Raw genomic sequence first — 19,950 nt, 5'->3', positions numbered from 1 at the left:
ACGCCTTCAACCCATTTTAGTCGACAACTAAGTCGTAAAAGCTTAAAAGTTTAACAATGCTATGCACTACAGAGCCAGTATTTGTCAGTCTATGGCGCTTAACGGGATTAGGGGTGTATGCAGGAGAGCGGTACGATATTGTGGGAGTAGAAGTAGATGAGTAGTTAGATGTGACTCACGCGTATGGTCTGTGTTGACTCGGTAGCTAAGCTTGCTATTTCCGCTGATTTGACACCTTTTATGATTTGTTTTTTGCTCTTGCTGCTGTTTCTGCGGCGTTGACACTCTGGCGGTTGGGTAAAATCAATTTGTTCAAATGTATCTGGATCGCTGATGGAGCGACGCAACTTAGTAACTGACGCGCGTTTGGCATGGAAGGAGCCGCGCAGGAAGCGCGCAAGCTCATAAGCGGGATTCCGACTACCTTTGGTATGCTGCGGCGGTGTGACCTTGAAAGTGGGCACTAACGGCGAGTGCAATTCAAATGAGGAGTCTGGCGTGTGATTATGACTGCGACCGCTAGATTGTGTGATATTCGAGCTGGCCGAAGAAATGCCGTCATCATGCTCATCCTGCTCTTTCTGTGCCGCCTCTAAATCAGCAAGAACATCATCATTATCATAGTCTTCAACATGCATGGCCTCAAAGAAGTCGTCGTCTTCGACATTGTCTTCCACATCGGATTGCGGTAGCGGTTGACAACCGAGCGCCGTTGCTCGTAACGGTAGTTGTGATGTAGACGCAGCTGCTGTTGCAGCAACCACTTTTGTTTTATTTGATTTGCACTTCTTTTTCCCGGAGAAAAACTGCAATACTTTGACCGCGGAGCGATAGCTGGAGCGTTCGGATTGTGAGCGCTGAAAATGGCTGCAGCATTTAGACTTGTGCTCCTTCGGTGCTGGCATTAACTCTGCACTCAGTTCATCCAAGTGCGTTTGACTATCAGCCGAACCCAAATCGGAATGTGTTGATTGTGTGTCTGGCGTGCTGGCGCCGCGCAACCACGGTGAATTACTACGACTGCTTTGCTGACTCGTATTGCCGCCGTTGAAGACATTCTGGTAGAGCGCCTTTGCTTTGCGACACAGATATGGGGAGCTTTTTGGTGTTGTGCGCGTACTACTACTGTTGCGGCGACAAGTATTCTGTGCTTGCTTAAGTTGTTGTTGATCTTGTTGGTGCTCCTGCGGCTGTTGTCGCGCCTCAAAGTTGCGTACGAAGCGTGCAAGGCTCTCACGATCCACTTCGGTGACACAGCGATGCCGCAGCAGACGCTGTGGTGTCTCCGGTAGATGTTTGATCTCGAAACTGGCATCGAAGGCAGCCGAGTCATTAATTTGACTGAGTGTTTCAACAAAGCGTTCAACCATATTGGCAATGTTGTTGGATTTTGGTGTTTGTGTGTGTTTGAGAAATTTCTCGTGGAATTTTTGGTGTTGCTGCACGTTGTTTTGATGTTGTTGTTTGTTATTATTATTCTCGGAATGCGCTGTTATTATTTCTTGAGAGTTTATATTATTTTTATCATTTAATTTGGTGTTTTTTGTTTTTGTGACATGTGTTAGTACGTAATTTTTGTAATTGTTTTGGTGTTTTGATTCTTTAGGCTCGTGTTTCGAAACGATCTCTAAATCTTTGCACAATTTACCGATGTTATACGGGTCATTTATAACTTCAGGCTGATTTGTCTCATACATAGTTTATGTCGTGTATTTCGCGGCTGTTTTATAAAGTAAATTTAATTAATTTTAAAGTTGTATATATTTTACTGAGATGCTGCGGCAATCAGAGGATTATTTTTAATTTGCAATAAATTCGTTCAAGCACTGTTACTTTTTCAGATTTTTAGTTTAATATTTTTGCATATCAGTTTTCCGCTCTGCAAAGTTTTGCTATGTTACGCACGCACTGCTCGCCAGCATGAAACTGAATTGTTTGCTGCTGCGCAGCACTTTAAGTAAATTCTTCCAGCAGTCATCTGCCTCCTGGTATCTACTTTCGCTGGCCCACCAAACTAATGAACGCAAAAGCTCAACAGATCGATCGATTTGATCATTCCTCACTGGGAATTTTCTCTACACCTTTCTCCGAAATCAGGTGCAGATTGGCGCCGCAATTGTCTACGAGTATTTGCAATCAATTTCAATAAGTATCTACCTTGTGGCGTATAGCGTTGTGTGATCATATTCTTATTAGCCATAATTGGAAAACATAAACAAATCGATACTCAAGAAATGATTGGTTTGCAAATGAATTACGTTGAAAATCGGAAGAATAACATACGGGTATAGAGAAGTGTAAGTTCTCAAAAGAAGAAACAAAAACTTTTGCCCAGTATATTCGTAAGACTTCAAGCTTGTCCTGATATACGTATGTTTATGATACACAGCTGCTACGGCTATGTGATCTGCATAAACCTATTCACTGCAGCATTCTTAGAGGAGAGCAAACGTGCTTTTAAGCACGATCTTCCCCGATCATGTACAGCAGTACAGCTTAGTCGTACTGGTTCCATATGAATTTCATTCATGAATGCATAAAATCAGGACTATTTCATCTCAGTTTGAATATAAGGATATAGCTGAGAATTTAGAAATCACATTTGTCCTAAATACTTGTGTATAACAAAGGAAATTGTTATGAGATTTTATCACAATATGAATTATATCTTGGATGATATATAACTTCATAATAATATAATACAAAATAATCTAGTTGTGTCTAAATGCTTACTTTCCCTATACTTTTCTAATTTAATTCAATGTTGCTACAACAATGTTCAACAGCAGTTGGAACGTAAGCGAACAGCTGTCTGTATTTAGATTTTTGAAAAATTATGCATAATTCAATTATTATTCCGAATTGTATATTAAAAGGCGAAAATTATCGTTAAAACAAATTTTCAATAGGTATGATTGAATGTATTTTCGTTTATGGCAATTCTATGAATGAAAATGTAATAATGTGGAAAAATTCTTGAGCGGAAAAACACTATTGAATTCTAGGAATAACAGCTGAGTAGCACATATTGATCAACTACAACTGGTGAATTCAGACATATGTAGATACTTTTATGATATATTTTGTATGTGTGTATGTATGCATTATGTATGTATTATAGCCTGAAGAGGATGTATTAAATTTGCCAAGAAGTTTGTAACACCCAGAAATAATCGGAAATCCTATAAAGTATATATATTATATATACATATGTGATATGCGTGACGAGCTGAGTCAATTTATTCATGTCCGTCTGTGCGTCGGTTAGTCTGTTTGTCCCTCTGTATACTGACCACTATATCATATAGCTGCCATATAAACTGATTGGTAAAAATCAAGACAAAAGCTTTTCATACCTTTTATGCCTAAGAAATGCACCTGTGAAGGATATCATAGCTTCAGTGTTGCCGAAGTTAACGTTTTTTCTTGTTTTTAAAAATTAGCTTGGCAACTACCGACTCGATAATGATACTGGTGCCGCCGAATAAATACAATTATATAAAAATGTGGACTGGTTAAAAAAAAACACGTTTGTAAGAAGGTCTTTGAGAATCGAACGTAGTCATACACCATGTGTGTGGATCGTGAGATCGAACTTTTCTTTCGCCCACCTCAATAACGAGGATAACATTGAAAAAGTACAGATAAATGATATCTTGAAAACCGTAGTGTTAGCATTAGACTGGTAGCAGGAACTCCGAAAATTTCATACGGAGCGGCTCAGAAAGTTTTGAGTATGTACCACGTTGCTAGTTCCAAAATGTCTGTTTGCTCGCAAAATACAATATAATGTCAAATTAAAGATGTGATAACTCAAAAATGTTAGTCTGTGACATTTCGACGCCGTTATAGTAAAACAATTCATAGTAGAAAACAATTAATTGATAGTTAAAATCTGGTATTGGTATTATTATTATTTTTTTTTAAGTCCCTCAATCAGAACCATATTATTCGATTTTTAAAAATAGAATATAGGTATAAAGCGTGTACAAATATAATTATACACTCAAATGGTGATAAGTTCATGCATATCAAAGCAAAACTTATCTAAATCAACAAAAAATGAACAAAACAAAATATAAACTAAACAATTAAATGCGCATTGCTCATTTTGCATTGACTGAAAATGAGTTAAGGAAAACTTTTTCTCAATTACTTATTTTGTCGTGACAGTGAAATTTATGGCACACTTTAATATATATAATATGTACACATATTATACATATATACAAAGGCCTAGAACATACATTTTATATAAGCAGAAAATGTTTGTTTAACATTCAGATGTTAGGCCCCGTGCAGGTGGCAGAAGGTGTCAGACGACACATACCTACATAGTACATTTGTATGAACATTTAAATATCCGTTGGTGCCATATGTCAACACACAAAAATGAATGATGAATCGCTGAAACGTCAGGGTAGCCGAAGTCGTGCCCAAGTCTTACTGGTCGGGCAGGTAAATGGGGTTTTCTTAGTAGTATGCCAAGAAACAGGTTTGGAATTTTAAAAGACTAAAAGCTAATACAATTTACGTCACGAATAATTATTAAGTGTGTGGGTGTGTGCATGGTTAAAAAAAGCCTCTATGACAGACGGAATGTGCGAGGAAATTGAATAGAAATATATCATAAAATGTTACAACTACAAGTAAGTACATAAGTAATTTGTTAGCTGTAAAGGAAGAAGCGACCAGTGTTCACTTGAATAAATTAAAAATTGAAATTTAATGATTACGAAAGTGGCAATTAATGCATGACCACACGTACGGGGCAGAGTTAGGGTTGAAACAAAGTGAGGCATAATATAAAAATGGTGTGTCAATAAATGTGACTAATTTCCAGACTACTATGTACGTATATTTATATGTACATACATGCATACATATTGACAAGCAAGTGCAAATACTAGAAGTCAGACTATGATTGCTGAATTGTGAGTTTCCATACCCAAACATATGTAGAGTATGTATGTACATACGCCTGTATAATAATTACGTTGATAATGTGTTGTTGGTTGTATTGCATCATTTGCTTGGGCAGACAATTCTGCGAAATCCAAAAATTATCGATATAATACTGGGAATTTCATTACGTCTAAGCGAAAACTAACGACCTTCTCGCTATAAAATTAATATTTGCTAAAAAGAAAAAGGAATTTTGAGTTGAAAATAAAAACTAAATTTAGAAAAAACGTTAACTTCGGCTACACCTAAGCTTCACAGGTATATAGCAACTATAATAACTAAATCTGTTAATGAAATCGGCCAACGGTGAGCAACCAACGCTAGTTCTTTCTAGCCACTTTGTTTGTTATAAAGAAAATTCAAGATGAATTAAGGTTATTTAATGGAAAATGGTCTTTTATGAAGATATTTATATTTATTTTGACCGCTCATTTGTATGGCAGTTAAATAATATAGTGTTCCGATCTGAACAATTTGTTTGGCGTTTGTAATGCTTAGTTGGATATAATTTATGCCAAATTTCGTTCCTATGCACAAACTTGATTTTGATCGATCAGTTTGTATGACACATTAATACTATTGTGCTTTGTAATCGGCGGTACTAACAAATGAACAACTTCTTTGGGGAAAATGACGATATCTCCAAAACTGCGGGACTAGTTCGTACATAAAATTTCCATTTACATACATATGTATGTATATATTTAGGTTTTTCAATATAAAACAAAAATATTTATTTTTTACTAATTTCCATAACGTTTCTATATATGACTCTATGTGTGATACATAGAATAATTGAAATTCAAAAATTTTAAGCCATCACCGGTTTTGCAGCATTCTTGAAAGGAAAATGAGCAACAAAAAAGGAAATTGAAATCTCAATAAAAATGTCATAAAACTTGCGATTAATAAGTGAGCTGAAAATAAACTGCACATTCATGCTGGGTATTGCTGCATACCTAAATACATACATAAATATGTATATACCTGGAAGGCTGATTGCGTGTGCAATTTATGTCTGTATATATTGCGCACCCACACTACACTTAAATATGTCTAATTACAATGTTGATGCCGAATTTTCCGCAATTGAAATGCTCAAATGATCCTCGAATGCACATAACTTACTACATTTTTTAGGGGAATGAGTATAATTTCGCTTAATTGCACATGAAAAATGTTTTCCCTTAATGAGTTAGACATTGCAATTTCATTGCAATGCCGGCAATAAAATTTTCCCAAAAAAAAACATTAGTTTTTCAAAGAAAAAAACCTAAAAAATGCTATTAAATATGAAACTTCAACTAAAATTAATCCAAATCCTCTGGAATTCGAAGAATTTTTCCGACGCGCTGTCTTGTGCGTAGCGTAGCCATAACGATTTTGCGTTTTAGCGCTGAGCGTTTACGCGAATTTATTGCAAATTAAAGTTATGGTTTTCTTGTATATGTACGTGTGCTTGTTTGTGTTTTTAGGAGTACAAGTATATGTTATCATTATTTATGTAGTTGGTTTATTTTTAAACGATTTTCACTTTTTAGTAGCTGTTAAGTGTTGTTTATTGAAAACAAATGAGGAAGCGTTGTGTTGATAGACGCCGCTTAGCCTCGAAACTTAATAAAAGAAAAATGAATTAAAAGAAAATCGAAGAAGTGCTTTTCAACACATACTGATGTGCCGTTTTGCACGTAACGAAATATATACAAATATCTCATGCATATATGTACAAGTATATGTAAGTATGTTATATACAGTGAATAAAAAAACAACTTGTACAGAGAGATGCTTTGACTTTGAAGAGTCTTTTTCTTAAACTATTTCAGCTTTTAAACTGCAACCTAGAGTAAACAAATGAGAATCTCATGTATTTTTAGTTTTTTTTATAAAACTTTTAACAATTTTGACGTTAACGATGGAAAAAAAATAATATATCTCACTTATGAGCAGCCAAAAAAAAACTTGCACACATACGTTGCCAACACTTTAAATGCAGTTATTAAGTAGGTATTATTCGAAACTTCTTGGTTTCACCTAATTTTAGAGCGTCAACACCGCGAAACAAGCCATGCTTGTCGAAGGGAAATATTGCGAAACGTTTATATGCCCAAAAGAGTAGTATATCCACCGTGATAACGAATTTTTAGATTCTGTAGTTTTTACAGATGAGTCCAAATTTTATTTATTTGGACCCAATGGTCGTCGTTTTGTATGGCGTAAGGAAGGCTTAGCACTAATAGATAAAAAAAAAAAATGAAATAAGACTGTCAGCATGGAAGAGACTGTATTGTGCGGTGCGTGGTACAATGGCAGCAAAAGAAAGGCAGTGAGAGCAAATAGCGTCGTAACCTTGTTTTCATTGAAGGAGTATACTACTTGGCAATATTAAAAATCACTTTGGCTTATTCAGGATAACGACCCGAAGCATGCTTATTTAGCGGTTAAGGAATGGTTGTTGTACAACGAAAAAAGTGCTGCTGCATCCTCCTCAAAGTCCATACCTCAACACCGTTGAACACCTGTGGGCTTATATGGAGACGAAGTTAGGTGAGCGAAAAGTTAATAGCGAAAAATGAGGTTATGGCTGCTCTTCAGAAAATATGGACAAATATACCTTAGTTCAGTTCACACAAACTTTGGTGCATTCTATGAATAAAAGACTGCAAACCATGATAGAGTGTAAAAGTGTACATACAAAGTATTAATTTTCCTTCAAGAGTGTTAAAATGTCAATTTATGCAAACTGTACAAGTTTTTGTTTGGCCTTCGAAAATTAAGCTATTATTATTATTTTTTTTTTTTTTTAAAAACTGAACTTTTAAAATTATATTTCAATTACATTATGACAATTAATAAAACGAACTTTTTCTCTCTTTTGGACGCAACTAAAAAACGTTTTAATAGTTTAGGAGTTAAGTTATTTCAAAGTAAAACCATCTTCGTGTACAAGTTTTTTTTGGGTTCACTGTATGTACATACGTAAGTAATGGTATATTCTCAATTCAATTTTTTATTTTTTTAGGCGTTTTTCTAATTGATTTTCACTTTCAACACTGTAGTAAATATGTACGCAGGTTTGTCTGTATCTTTATTTACTTTTCGTAAATTTTTTTTTTGCAAATATTTTACATCTACTTTTTGGAATGTCTATGCTGCGTGCTATTACAGAACCACAAAATCAAAATAAATAAATATTAGCCCACGATTGTAGCGCACTCACTGTTTATGACCGCTAATATACTAATCGGCGCTAATTATCACAAGAACACCGATGTTGGATTGGCGGTGTTTCCATGTAGTGGCATCAATGTTTTAACAACAACGTTTGTGCGTTTTTACACATTCTACAATAAATATGTATAAAAATGTGGGCGATTTTGGCATTAAACAGAAATCGCTTCTCATTCAACTATTTTCATTTGCACAATAAAGCATAAGGAATTCATTGAATAATATTGTGATTCTTATTTAATTAATAACGGAGAATTAAGTGTGTAGGATCCCGTGATACATAGTTCTACCGTTGAGCAATTAATGAGCCAACGTCACGGTGTGCGCAATATTTGGAATGCAATTTTTGATTAAAAGATTTTGTAAACATTTTTCTTTGTTTATGATTTATCAGTTATTGTTGAACGAAGTGTTTATTCAAAGAAATTTCTGGTTTTACGGTAATTAATTTTGTATTCCTTTAAATTATGTTTGCTAATATTATAATATTAATTGCAAATGGTTATATAGAGAATATTTTCGAGAAGTCTTGATCTCAAGTCCATAATCATTTGTCATTTAGGTATAACATATGGAATTGAAAAATCAAAAACTTAGAGATGATTTTTCATACCATTTTTATATTGGTTTCATGGTTCTTTCTTTTTATCAAAAAATATATTGGTAAATAATCCACTTATCACTTATTTTTTTATTATATAAATTAAACTTACACACGCATTTTTTGGTATTAAAATTTTCTTGTGATTGTGAAACAGAAACTTTTTTTTATTTTGTTTTTTATTTATATATATTTTGAATTAGAAAAACTGTTTTTTCAAACAGTTAGTAAAACTTTCTCACAATTGCAACCACATTTCTCATAGTTGTATTTAAATAATAATGCACAAATTCAGAATTCACTTTTTCATTGCACGCAATTTCACATTTGTGCGCATGCGTTCCGTTTGGAATATTTAAATAATTGAATGCTGTTAACTTGTGCTGCGTGCGATTCGCTTTGTTCCGCGTTGTTGGTACGCATGTACAATCGCCGAACACCGATATGTAAGCACTACCACGTTTGAGCCACGTTTAAAGACTGATTCGGTATTACGGCTTACACAAATTGTTGAATGTTAACAACTAGCAGCACGACTTAACGCTAAACAACCACCAACCCGCAGCCGCTAAATGACTAACCATAAAAACAGCGACAACAACAAAATGGAAAAGTCAATTACACCAAACAAATGACAATACCGATGCAACAACAAAAATAAAAATATATATTTTTAAAATTTATACAGAAGAAAAGTAGTCAAATTGAAATTGAAATAACGTAGTAAGTTTTATTGACTGGTTGTACATATAGTTACATTTATGCATATAAGTATAAATGTGTGCAAGTATATATTTAAGTACCACATGTTTGCATGGTATATGAGCGTGTCTGAGCCACCTTTTTTAAGCCTGAAATGCAGTAACAATGCTAGTCGCTTTTTTGTTGCTTCACACTTGTTGTTTTGTGCACAGTGACTAAAGTGAGGCGTATATTTTTATTATATGAAATGAAAATTACTAAAAATAAATTTAATTTAAATATAATTTGATATTTTCATTGATAACTATTTTATAAGAAATAACAAACCAAAGAGCGGAATTTTATTATTTAATGCACACAGTGCTCTGGTGGTGGTATTTCGTGTGTAGTGGTTGGTCGTTTTGATTACTCATCGCATACCTACATTCATATGGCGAAACTTTACATAGAAAAGAAAAAACACAAACGCCGACAGCTGCCTGATTTTTTTTTTTAAATATTATACTAATGAATTTAATTTTGCATAACTTGTTAAAATTTATTTTTAACATAAAAGTTCAATATTTGCACATTTTCGAATAAAGTGTTCGACGAAATATATATGTCTATATAAAATTGGTTTGTCGTTGCCATTGCAACATTCTTTTTTAAGGTGGTCGAAAACGGGAAATGGAACCCGATTCTACTGAGTCCAGTACAAATCTCTAATAACTACATTACAGCGTTTGCTTAAAGAAAATATTCAAAAATTACAGATTGTACTGCTAAAGCTAAGCTGTTCTGTAATTATTATAACACCATTCACGAGTATTAAGAAATCGCGATATTATAGTAAGAAATCCATAATATAGGCCTTCTAAAGATATATGAATAGAAAGCAAGGTTTACGGGAGAATTCGATGAATGTTCACGGGCTCGTCGTATTTTACCAAATGAAAAAAATTAAAGGAAACAATTTAAACATTTGAAACCTTTTTATATCGAAGGAAGAAAGATAAAAATGTTTAAGATAAAATTCAGCTTTGTTAATATATATATTTCTAATAATTACAATTAAAATAAAGCATGATCAATATCTCCCAAAAATAAAATAATGGTTAAATGAACAAAAAATTTAAAATTATGATATTCGCATAATTCTTGGGCCCAGTTATTTGTATACACGACATTTATGTGCAAATTACAAATACAGCTAACATAAAAAGCGCATGAATTAAGTTTTGGAAAAAAAATTAAATTGATAAGAACAAATTTGTAAGTTTTAAAAATTATGCTAATTTTCTGACGTCACTAAGCGCTAATAACAGAACGGACAAAGACAGAATTTCGGGGGGAATATATCTAAATATAAGATATTCAATGAATTGTGCAAGTATTTTATGTATCATATATTTAAAATGAATAAGTTATCATTTAAGCAAATATTTAAAATAAATAAGAAATAATTATGAAACTTTATATTATTCTATTTAGGAATTAAACGTGGTTTAATTACAAAATATGACAGCTGTTAAATACAATTTTAAACCAAGCATTAAACATTGCGCTAATTTTTTAGGTGAAAAATAAAAAAAATAATTCAACCGCCAACCAGCTGCATTGCTATGCATCTGTGCGAGTGCATGCGCCATTTCAGGATAACAGGTTGTAACCTGTGCTCGCGCGCTTTAAAACACAAAACACCCCAATATTACGGCAGATTGTGTGTGCAGTGACCGTGGCACACACCAACAGACCCTGACAGGTGGAAGTGCACGAACATTAACGCGCTTACGACAGGCAAACATACGACGCCAACAAGTGCCGTGGCAACAGGATCCCACTACCGTCGGGGAAATGCCTACACATGCATGCCTTATGCACTATAACCATGAACAAACCTATGTTGCTATATATGCATATAATTATGCTTAGTATTTTCAAAAATAGAATTTAATTTTCATTGTAGAACACATGCATGTGCAATATATATATATACTTATGCACATATGCCGTGTATAAGCACTAATGCCGCAAAAATACGTTACAATTTGGCCATGCTACGTGCACTTTTACCCTTAATTTTCTCATCTGAATTTTATAAAGCATTCAGTGGTTTGTTAAGGTTTCAGTGTTGGCATTTTTCATGGGAAACACCGCACATATTCAAATTTCATATTAATAATTGACTCCACTTGTCACAATTTGACTTTAGTAATGTCCATAATAAATTCGGAAAAATATGCTTTATTCAGCACTTGTAGCACAAACGAACGAATATACCTATGTATATACAAAAATCTTTTTGTCCCTATATGTAGGTAGATGTGTGGCAAAAAGGTTATACATAAATACGTTTCGGTCAAGTTAATTTTCCTCGTTAAAAAATATGTAAATTTGTAAGTCAGCGTAGTGGTTTACCGTGTTTAGTTGTTATAAATGCAAAATCAGAAGTATCTTAATAGATGTCTGTTTTACTACTGATAATTTTTCAACGGTCTATATTAATTTCTTATTTTGTTAAAGATTTTTGATATTTTGTTATCTCGTAAAACATCGGTATGCCCGTGAGATGCAATTTTAGACTTTATTCGTAGTTATACAAAAATGTTCTGTTTTATGATAAATTAAAACAAAATAATACAAGAATAGATTTTTGTAATTGATCAGAGATGGGGAAATTTGAGATTCAAGTACTCGTATACCAATATCTTTTACAGAAAAAGATAATAAGTTAATAAACAACACATAACTTTTATATTTTTTATTAGTTAAGGATCGAGTATTTAAGGCGATGACGAAACCCACATGATAGATTGGAAGTCAGGAATTTATTTATTGTACATGCATTATATCCGGTATAAATATGATATATAAATACACAAACACTTTATGTTTATCGATAACAAACTGGCGATAAATTAAAAAAAAAAAATTATAGTGTATCGGCATTTCTAACTGATTGCGTTTTCAAGCCAAAGTAAGCAAAAATAATTTTCTATAACAACATAGTGCTCCTCAGACCTAAATTTTATTCAATATTCCTTGTATAACGTCTAGATACTTGTATAGCGCAAAAAAACTTTTTTTTTCTTTTAGCAAGCGAATAAAAGTTAAATTCCTTTTAGACCGCAATTTTGTGAATTAAAACGATAATATTTGAGCAGTTGGTAAATATGGCGTAAGCCTTTTCAATTTCAAAATACACATTTTGATAAAGACATAGATACCTACATATATTTCAAAAATTTACCTTTTAGCGGATATAATTACACATACATTTCGACTTACCGGCTCATTCTCCTCGGAATATAAACCGCAGACAAGTTCCAGCATGCTGTTCATTGTCCATTCAAATGCGTGAATTTCGAAATTCGAAATATTTCGCAGGAATCAAATGTGTACGAGCGTATTATTTTTATTACACACTTATGTTGCTTACGTTTAATTGCAAAATATGCAGTTACGTAGTGTCACAAACACACGCCCCGCCTATTGGGCGGGCTGAGTCTTATAACAGCGTTTTGTTTACAAAACTAAAGTCGTTACACTTATCAGCGATAGCGTCGAAAACACAAAACATCCGAAACACATTAAACGCAGAATCGCAAGTTGTGGGTTTGAGCTGCCTTCAAACTCTAATTTAAAAATTAAATTTACAAATAACACAACAACAGCGATCAGTAAGAGCACATTTTACTAAAGTGTTTCGTTGTGTTAAAAATCCCATTGATTTTTGATTTTATTTTTTTATTTGATTCATGAAGAAAGCAGACAAATATGGAATAGCAAATGTTGTTAACTTTGAATGTGTGGTTTTTTTGTGTTTTTTTTTATTAAGAGATGTCCACTTTTAATTGTATTGTAGTTTAAATGATATATTAATTTATAATTGAATAAAGTGAAAATTGTTGTACCTTTGCAGTTTGAAAAACTCGATTTTTTTGCATATTATTACACATATTCTAATGTAGACATAACTGACTAACTAAGATTTGATCGAAAGCATGTTGTTTTACGAGGTATTAAGCCCCAAACCCGGCACCGCGCTGGTTAGACACGACGTGTCATTTATCTTTAAACGCATTTTCTGAAAAGGTGGAATTTTTAAAATTTGGCCCAATTCTGACAAAACTACTACATAAAAGATATGCGAAATCTGTAAATTGTTACTGATTCACAAAACATCTCGTTATATACATATATGTTTATTACTTTTCTAACAGTTTTCGAAATTTAATTTCAAGATTTTATTTTTTATTTTTGTGTGTGACGTGGTTTTTGTTTTAAAAAAATTATCTTTTTTAGAATTTCTTCGTTATTGCGCCGCTGAACTTATTTTATTTTTCACAAGAGGTCGCATGCAAATAATTACATTTCATGTTTTTAAACGCGCACGACATGTTTTATTTTTTGCCAACAATACTTCTTATATTTAATTGACAATAAACATTTTTAAATAACAAATCAATCGCAATAAATTCACATTGAGGAAGCGTTTAAGAATAAAATGCGGCGCGACGAAATTTTTTCACATTAAACGCGCATACATAAATACATGTATTTAATTAAATTATGGACGTGGTTATGCACTTATTAGCACAGCTGGACCTTCCAGCTGAGACGGCGCATCAGTATTGATATTATAAATATTTTTTTGTTTTGGTAACTTTTCTGTATATATGTATATATATATATTTTTTTTACAATACATTTCACTATTTAGCAGCGAAAACTCAGTGGAATCCGTGTAGAATATTGGCTTGTCCGTACAAAGCAAAAGCGATGCTAGTAACTGAGCGAATAGATTTTTTTCAGTGACAAAAGAAAATCACAAACACTTACAATACACACGATCAGAGGCGCAACGCGAAAACAAATAAAATAACAACATGCAATGGCAGTCAAAACGCTGATGACTAGTCGAGAAAGGAGCAACAAATTGACAAAAGGTCATTCGAGCAATTCGAGAACAATAACAAAAATTTTTATGAACACACACACACACTGAACACGTTGCAATATCACCAAAGCACTTGAGTAAACTTAACGACTATTGTCAGTCAAGTGACTGACGGGAGCTTATGCACTCGCATGTACATATGTGTGTTTGTTTGTATGTGTATATGATTGAATTTACAAATATTAATTGGTCGAAATTAAATTAAAGCAATTAAAGTACATACAACGACGGTTGTGCTACGGAATAGCGACAGTAGAACAATAAAATTAATAAAAACAACAACAATGCAGAAAATACGCGTCACAAGCGAATGTAATAACACAAACAAAAGCAAGAAATATGAAACAATTAGTTTACAAAAAACAAAAAAAAACTTCAATGCAATCAAATTCGATGACGTAAGCGCGTCTTGTCAGCATGAAATTGCACTATTTGCCGTTTTTTGAGTTCGAGATAAACACAACGGAAGCGCTACAAAAATTTGCTACAAACATTTACATATAATTAAATAATGTGGTTTTGTGACTGAAAAGAACTATTGCCATATTTTTCAGTAATAATGGACCTTAAACTCCCATAGGATGGGTATAGAGCGCGCAGTCATACTACACCCACCGATTTGCTAACGTCTAATGCAGCTAAAGTGGGGCCGACATTCAATTATGGTAGCGCTGGACGAATGTCGAGCATCAAAAGAATTTGTTGCTGCGGAAATTAATTTTCTTTCAAGAAATCTATACTTGAAGCGACATTCAACACTGCTGGGCACATACTTGTAAATTGAATTCGTTCACGTTCGGTTTTGACCCCAACACCATCGACCGCTCGCGCACAAGTCACGACGAGTGTTCACTTGTTTATTCTGCCGCATAAATCTTTAAATTCACCACATTTGCATACACAATTAGTTCCTTTATCAGTGCAATGCATAATTTACATACTAAGTATATATGTAAGATATATCATAATTTGCCTCAATTTATGGCGGACCGCAGAGCTTACAAGACCGACTGCTCAAATATTTATAATACGGTTTTGTTTTTGTTTTGATTGTTTTTTTCCGAGATACACCGCAGCTCTAATTCACTTATATACAAGTATATTCCTGTTGAAAAGTTAGCGCACTACTGCCAGCACTCAAACTCAAATTCATACAAAACATTACTAATACTCGGCATGAAAAGATGTCACAAATTGTGGGGCAAATTTACTGATAGCGATAACAGCGTCTTTCGAAACACATGTATGTTACTAGCTCTTTGAGAGCTTTTTTTTATACATACGTAAAAATGTTTCTTTCAACGTAAGGCAATTCGCGTAAGTAAGTAATCTACGTAGTACACGGAAACCCGCTTAAAGGAGGTATTTGTTGTCGTTATAGATATTAGTTGGGGAGCGGTTATTAACCAAATAAAAAAATCAATTTGATAATATAAAAATTTAGAATAGGAGTTCCTTCCAACACCTTCTTATGCCCAACATTACATGCAGGATATGACTCCCCCAGCTTTAATACGCGGTCTGCCAATACGAGACCACGTTATCTTATGAGGTAACTGGGCAGGTTCTACAAAAACCTTTCCATCCAACGACTATACGATAGTCACTTGCAATAGTTACCATTGCTATTGAGCGGCGAGGATAAGCACTAAATGGGACACCCTCATGTGTTACCGGAACGTACCCATTTTTTATCTTTTATCCAGCTAAAGATTACCACATTGACAGAAATTCTCAAAACCTTTTGGGAAATGTATTTCACCGATACAAGTACAAGAAAATAAAACAGCTTTTAAGCCGATTCACAAAATTTTTGCCAGTGTAGGTAGTTATGTAGGTAATTTTATCAATAATATCGACTACTTGACAAAAACAAAACAAACTGGCTTGTTTTCGAGTGTGCTCATTAAATGTATTGTGTGATGTAATTTGTTTATCAGTTAGTTTCTGTTGATAAGGATATTGGAAAAGTGTAAAAGCATATATTGAATGAAAATTAACTAACAATAACTATCAAACTATTTTTATATTTGTATGGAATAACTAAATATGAAATGTAATTATCTTTAATTAAAACCGGTTACTGAGAAAGCTGATTTTGATATAACTGGTACTTTGGGTCGGGTTGTGTGTGTAAGAAAACTAACTGTTTAAGAAAACTAAATGAGTTATTGTTTGATTCAAAGACTAAGTATGAAATGATGAAAAAAAAACTTATTTAGTTTTCTTACAAAATATTGTATGAATATATCGCCAAAGTCAAAAAAAAAGGAGGAAAGGGTAACAAAATTTAAATTTATTGTGCAAAAACAAATAAACCTCTTAAGCATTATTAAGACATCTATATATGATTTGGAAGCTCTATTTTTTTCTTTCGTAAAGTTGAAAATTAGAAATATATTGAAAATTAGCTTAGATACGGGCTAATAGTGTGCAAAACTAAGAAAAATCGGTGTTTTACGCGTAAGTCGAGATTTTGGGGTGTTTGGCAAAATCCAAAATTGATATGTCGTTCTACTCGATAAGACCTACAATAAAAATAACATCACTTCCCAGGTATTTCGAGTTCATACTTTTTTGTAGCACTGTGCACACATTAACCCGCTAAGAACACGTGTGGTTGGATCTTTGAACAAAAATCAGCTTTTGGCGAGAATAATGGGATCGAAGGAATAAATTCTGCTCGATATCCATTGAGTAGGGATTATAGTGATAGAAAAGGGGCTCAAGATCTGCTTTGGATAGATTTAATACGAGTACATGTTGATTTTTATTTGATCGCATCGCTAATTGATTCTGACGGAAGAAACTGTAGACCTTCTTAGTCAAGACCTATAACAAACTGCATGGGTATTTAGGCGAGTAGCAAAAATATTTGTATTTGAGCGGATTAAAAGATATATTATAAAAGTTTCACTAAGCTACGGGTATACTTAAAGTAAAACTTTTCGAAGACCAAAAGTTTTGGAAATTTTTAATGGCAGAAGTTGGCTATTAGAGAAAATTATACAAATACACATATGTACATAAATAGTGCACATTTAACTTACCAGTAGATTCGGCTCACTATTGATACCATCTGGTGTACGTGACGCAAGCGACTCTTCATTTTCACGCAAGTCTTGTAAGCTCTTCCACGTGTTCGTCTCAAAGGTGCCCACAGTAAGCGCGGACACAGGCGGCGTAATATCTGATGCCTCAAAACCAATTGAGTGTCGTTTAGTTAGTGCAGCAGAGGCAGCAGTCGAATTGCCCTTTTGCGAATTCGGTGCGTTCGGTAACCCATCGGTGGCTGTATGTGCTGATGGTAGCGATTGACGTGCATTACGTGCGCGTGAAAGACAATCCTGCAGCAACGCGTACACTTGATTAGCAGTGGGTCGTTGCTTTTGATGTTGCATAGCCAACATGCAAGCGGCTGGATGCAAGAAGAGATGATCATCGGCAGCAGAACAAGTAATAGCAGACGCTGAGGGAGCGGTCGAGTGCAAAGATATATCATCCATGGATGCGTGTGGTGCGATAAGAGATTGTTGATCCAAAGCGGCGGTTTCACCGTCATCTGCGCTGCGTTCGACCAAAGCCAATACATCGTCACAGGAACGTGTTGTCTGCAGCGAAGTGGCAGGACTTTTGATGAGGTTAAAATTAGAAAGTAGATTTGGTCTTGAATTTGCGCTGTGTGAGTTGCTTGTGGATGCCATATCGACGCTTTGTGGCGGTGAATTCACTTCTGCCACTGCTCGTACGGTTGGTGGTCGCTTATTAGTGACATTATCAAAATTATTGAATATACCCATAGGGCGCGCGCCCATTGGACGCATGCGCAGCTCAGGCGCACCAGGAAAGTCCACCACCAGTATGCGATCAGATATGTTATTGCAATCATTGTGAAATCCGATACCAGAATCGGAATTTGATGTAGTTGTTGAGATTTCGCTGTGATTACTAGGTTGAGGAGAATGCGCCGCAGCTGCAGGTCCACCAGCACCAGCACCACCACCTCCGTAACCATTTACAATATCTTCGGCGCCATGGTGCCTGACCACTGGTGGCATTATACGCATTGTATACATGCTACGTATGAGATTTACCACGTATTCTGAATTGTTTGGAAACTCCAGACACAAACTGGATATGGGATCGCGTGTGCAGTGAATACGAAATTCGGCAGCTCGCGGCACATGCGCCTGATGTTCGCATAGTTTTGTGTCCACAACAAAGACATGACAACTATTTGATATGCTAACGTGCGCATTGCCTGGAACGGCTCCGACACCCACTACTCCCTGACCGTTATCGTCATCATCATCATCTTCGTCCATTTGCGAAGTGTGTACGGCGCTAGTGACCAAACCAAAAAAACGATTCTCACTCTCCGATGATGAGCTCACATAGTTTAAGCGTTCGGAGGCGTAACTCGCCAGTGTATTGCCATTCGCTGCTTGAAGACGGAGACAATCGGGTAATATTGTCATTAATACCATATTGGGTTGACGTTTCTCTTGACGCAATTTGCGTATACATGACCGTACCGTCTGTAATTTGGAGCTGTGCGAAATCTGTTTCGGCATTTCGATAGTACCTAGATAACCGACAATGGCACGATATTCTAAAGCAGCTGCCGGTGCACGCGCCATTGCATTCACATTGGCTAATTCTGCGGCGGAATTTGATGCTGCTGCGGCACCAACAGTTGTGTCATTTGGTGCACTAGCGCTGGGCATAACATAAACTGAACTGTTGGAGGGTAGCGGTAGATCTTCGATGAGCGGGCGTAACTTTTGCAATTCAATTGGTTTGAGCGCAGACACACACTTCGATAGTTGCTCTGCACGTACTAACTGCTGCTGCTGCTGCAAAGTTACTGTACGCTTCTTTTGCGGTGAATTTCGTAACCGATGCATCTTCGCTTTGTGATGCAAGTAACGCGGTTTGGCACGCGCTCCGCCCACGCCAAAGCCTAATTGATTGGTGAGTACATTATTCAATCCCGATACTGTTGTCTGTTGTTGCAACATAAGCGCCGCATTCTCCTCATCCGAGCTGTCTGAATAATAGTTCTCAGCTATTTGCATGCGTATACTACCAAATGAATTTCCAATTAATTGCACGACGGTTTCGTGGGGTAACTTTGACACGTTTAAACCATTGACTGAAATTAGAAAATCACCAGCACGTAGTCCTGCTTGATCAGCCGGTGAATTAGACACAATACATGAGAGACGACAAGGTTGCTGGCCAGATATGGTAAAGCCGAATCCATTATAACCGCGACGCACCTCTACGGTACGCGTGCCATAATTCGGACGCTTTTTTCGGCGTCGCTGCTGTACATGAGATGTTGCGGCACTAGTGCTTGGGTTGTTTACACTGACAGTGCCAATTCCGGCATTGATGCTACCAACATTTGGTAGTGCGGGTACCGATGCATTACTGCTTGCCGAAGCGCCACCAGTGGTAGATTGAGTTGGTGCCAGTGGATGATGATGATGCATATTGAATGTGTTCG

General features: G+C 35.2%; 1 protein-coding gene across 6 annotated transcripts in view; it reads right to left on the bottom strand.

The window, feature by feature from the left end:
- Nucleotides 1-19,950, bottom strand: part of loco (locomotion defects) — a 40,272-nt gene that overhangs the window by 19,302 nt on the left and 1,020 nt on the right. For 3 of the 6 annotated variants that reach the window (XM_070111051.1, XM_070111050.1, XM_070111042.1), the window contains exon 2: nt 17,489-19,950. In XM_070111051.1, the coding sequence (XP_069967152.1) occupies nt 17,489-19,936 (2,448 nt within the window). In that variant the 5' untranslated portion in view covers nt 19,937-19,950. Of the gene's footprint in view, nt 1-179; nt 2,116-8,906; nt 9,263-12,766; nt 13,707-17,488 lie in introns of those variants that run through there. The other 3 variants (XM_070111054.1, XM_070111055.1, XM_036377771.2) reach the window with 3 other exon arrangements.

The sequence above is a fragment of the Bactrocera oleae genome, chromosome 2, assembly GCF_042242935.1.
Source record: "Bactrocera oleae isolate idBacOlea1 chromosome 2, idBacOlea1, whole genome shotgun sequence".
NCBI lineage: Eukaryota > Metazoa > Arthropoda > Insecta > Diptera > Tephritidae > Bactrocera > Bactrocera oleae.
The sequence above is the reverse complement of the archived record's forward strand: the minus strand, read 5'-3'. Positions and strand labels throughout refer to the sequence as shown.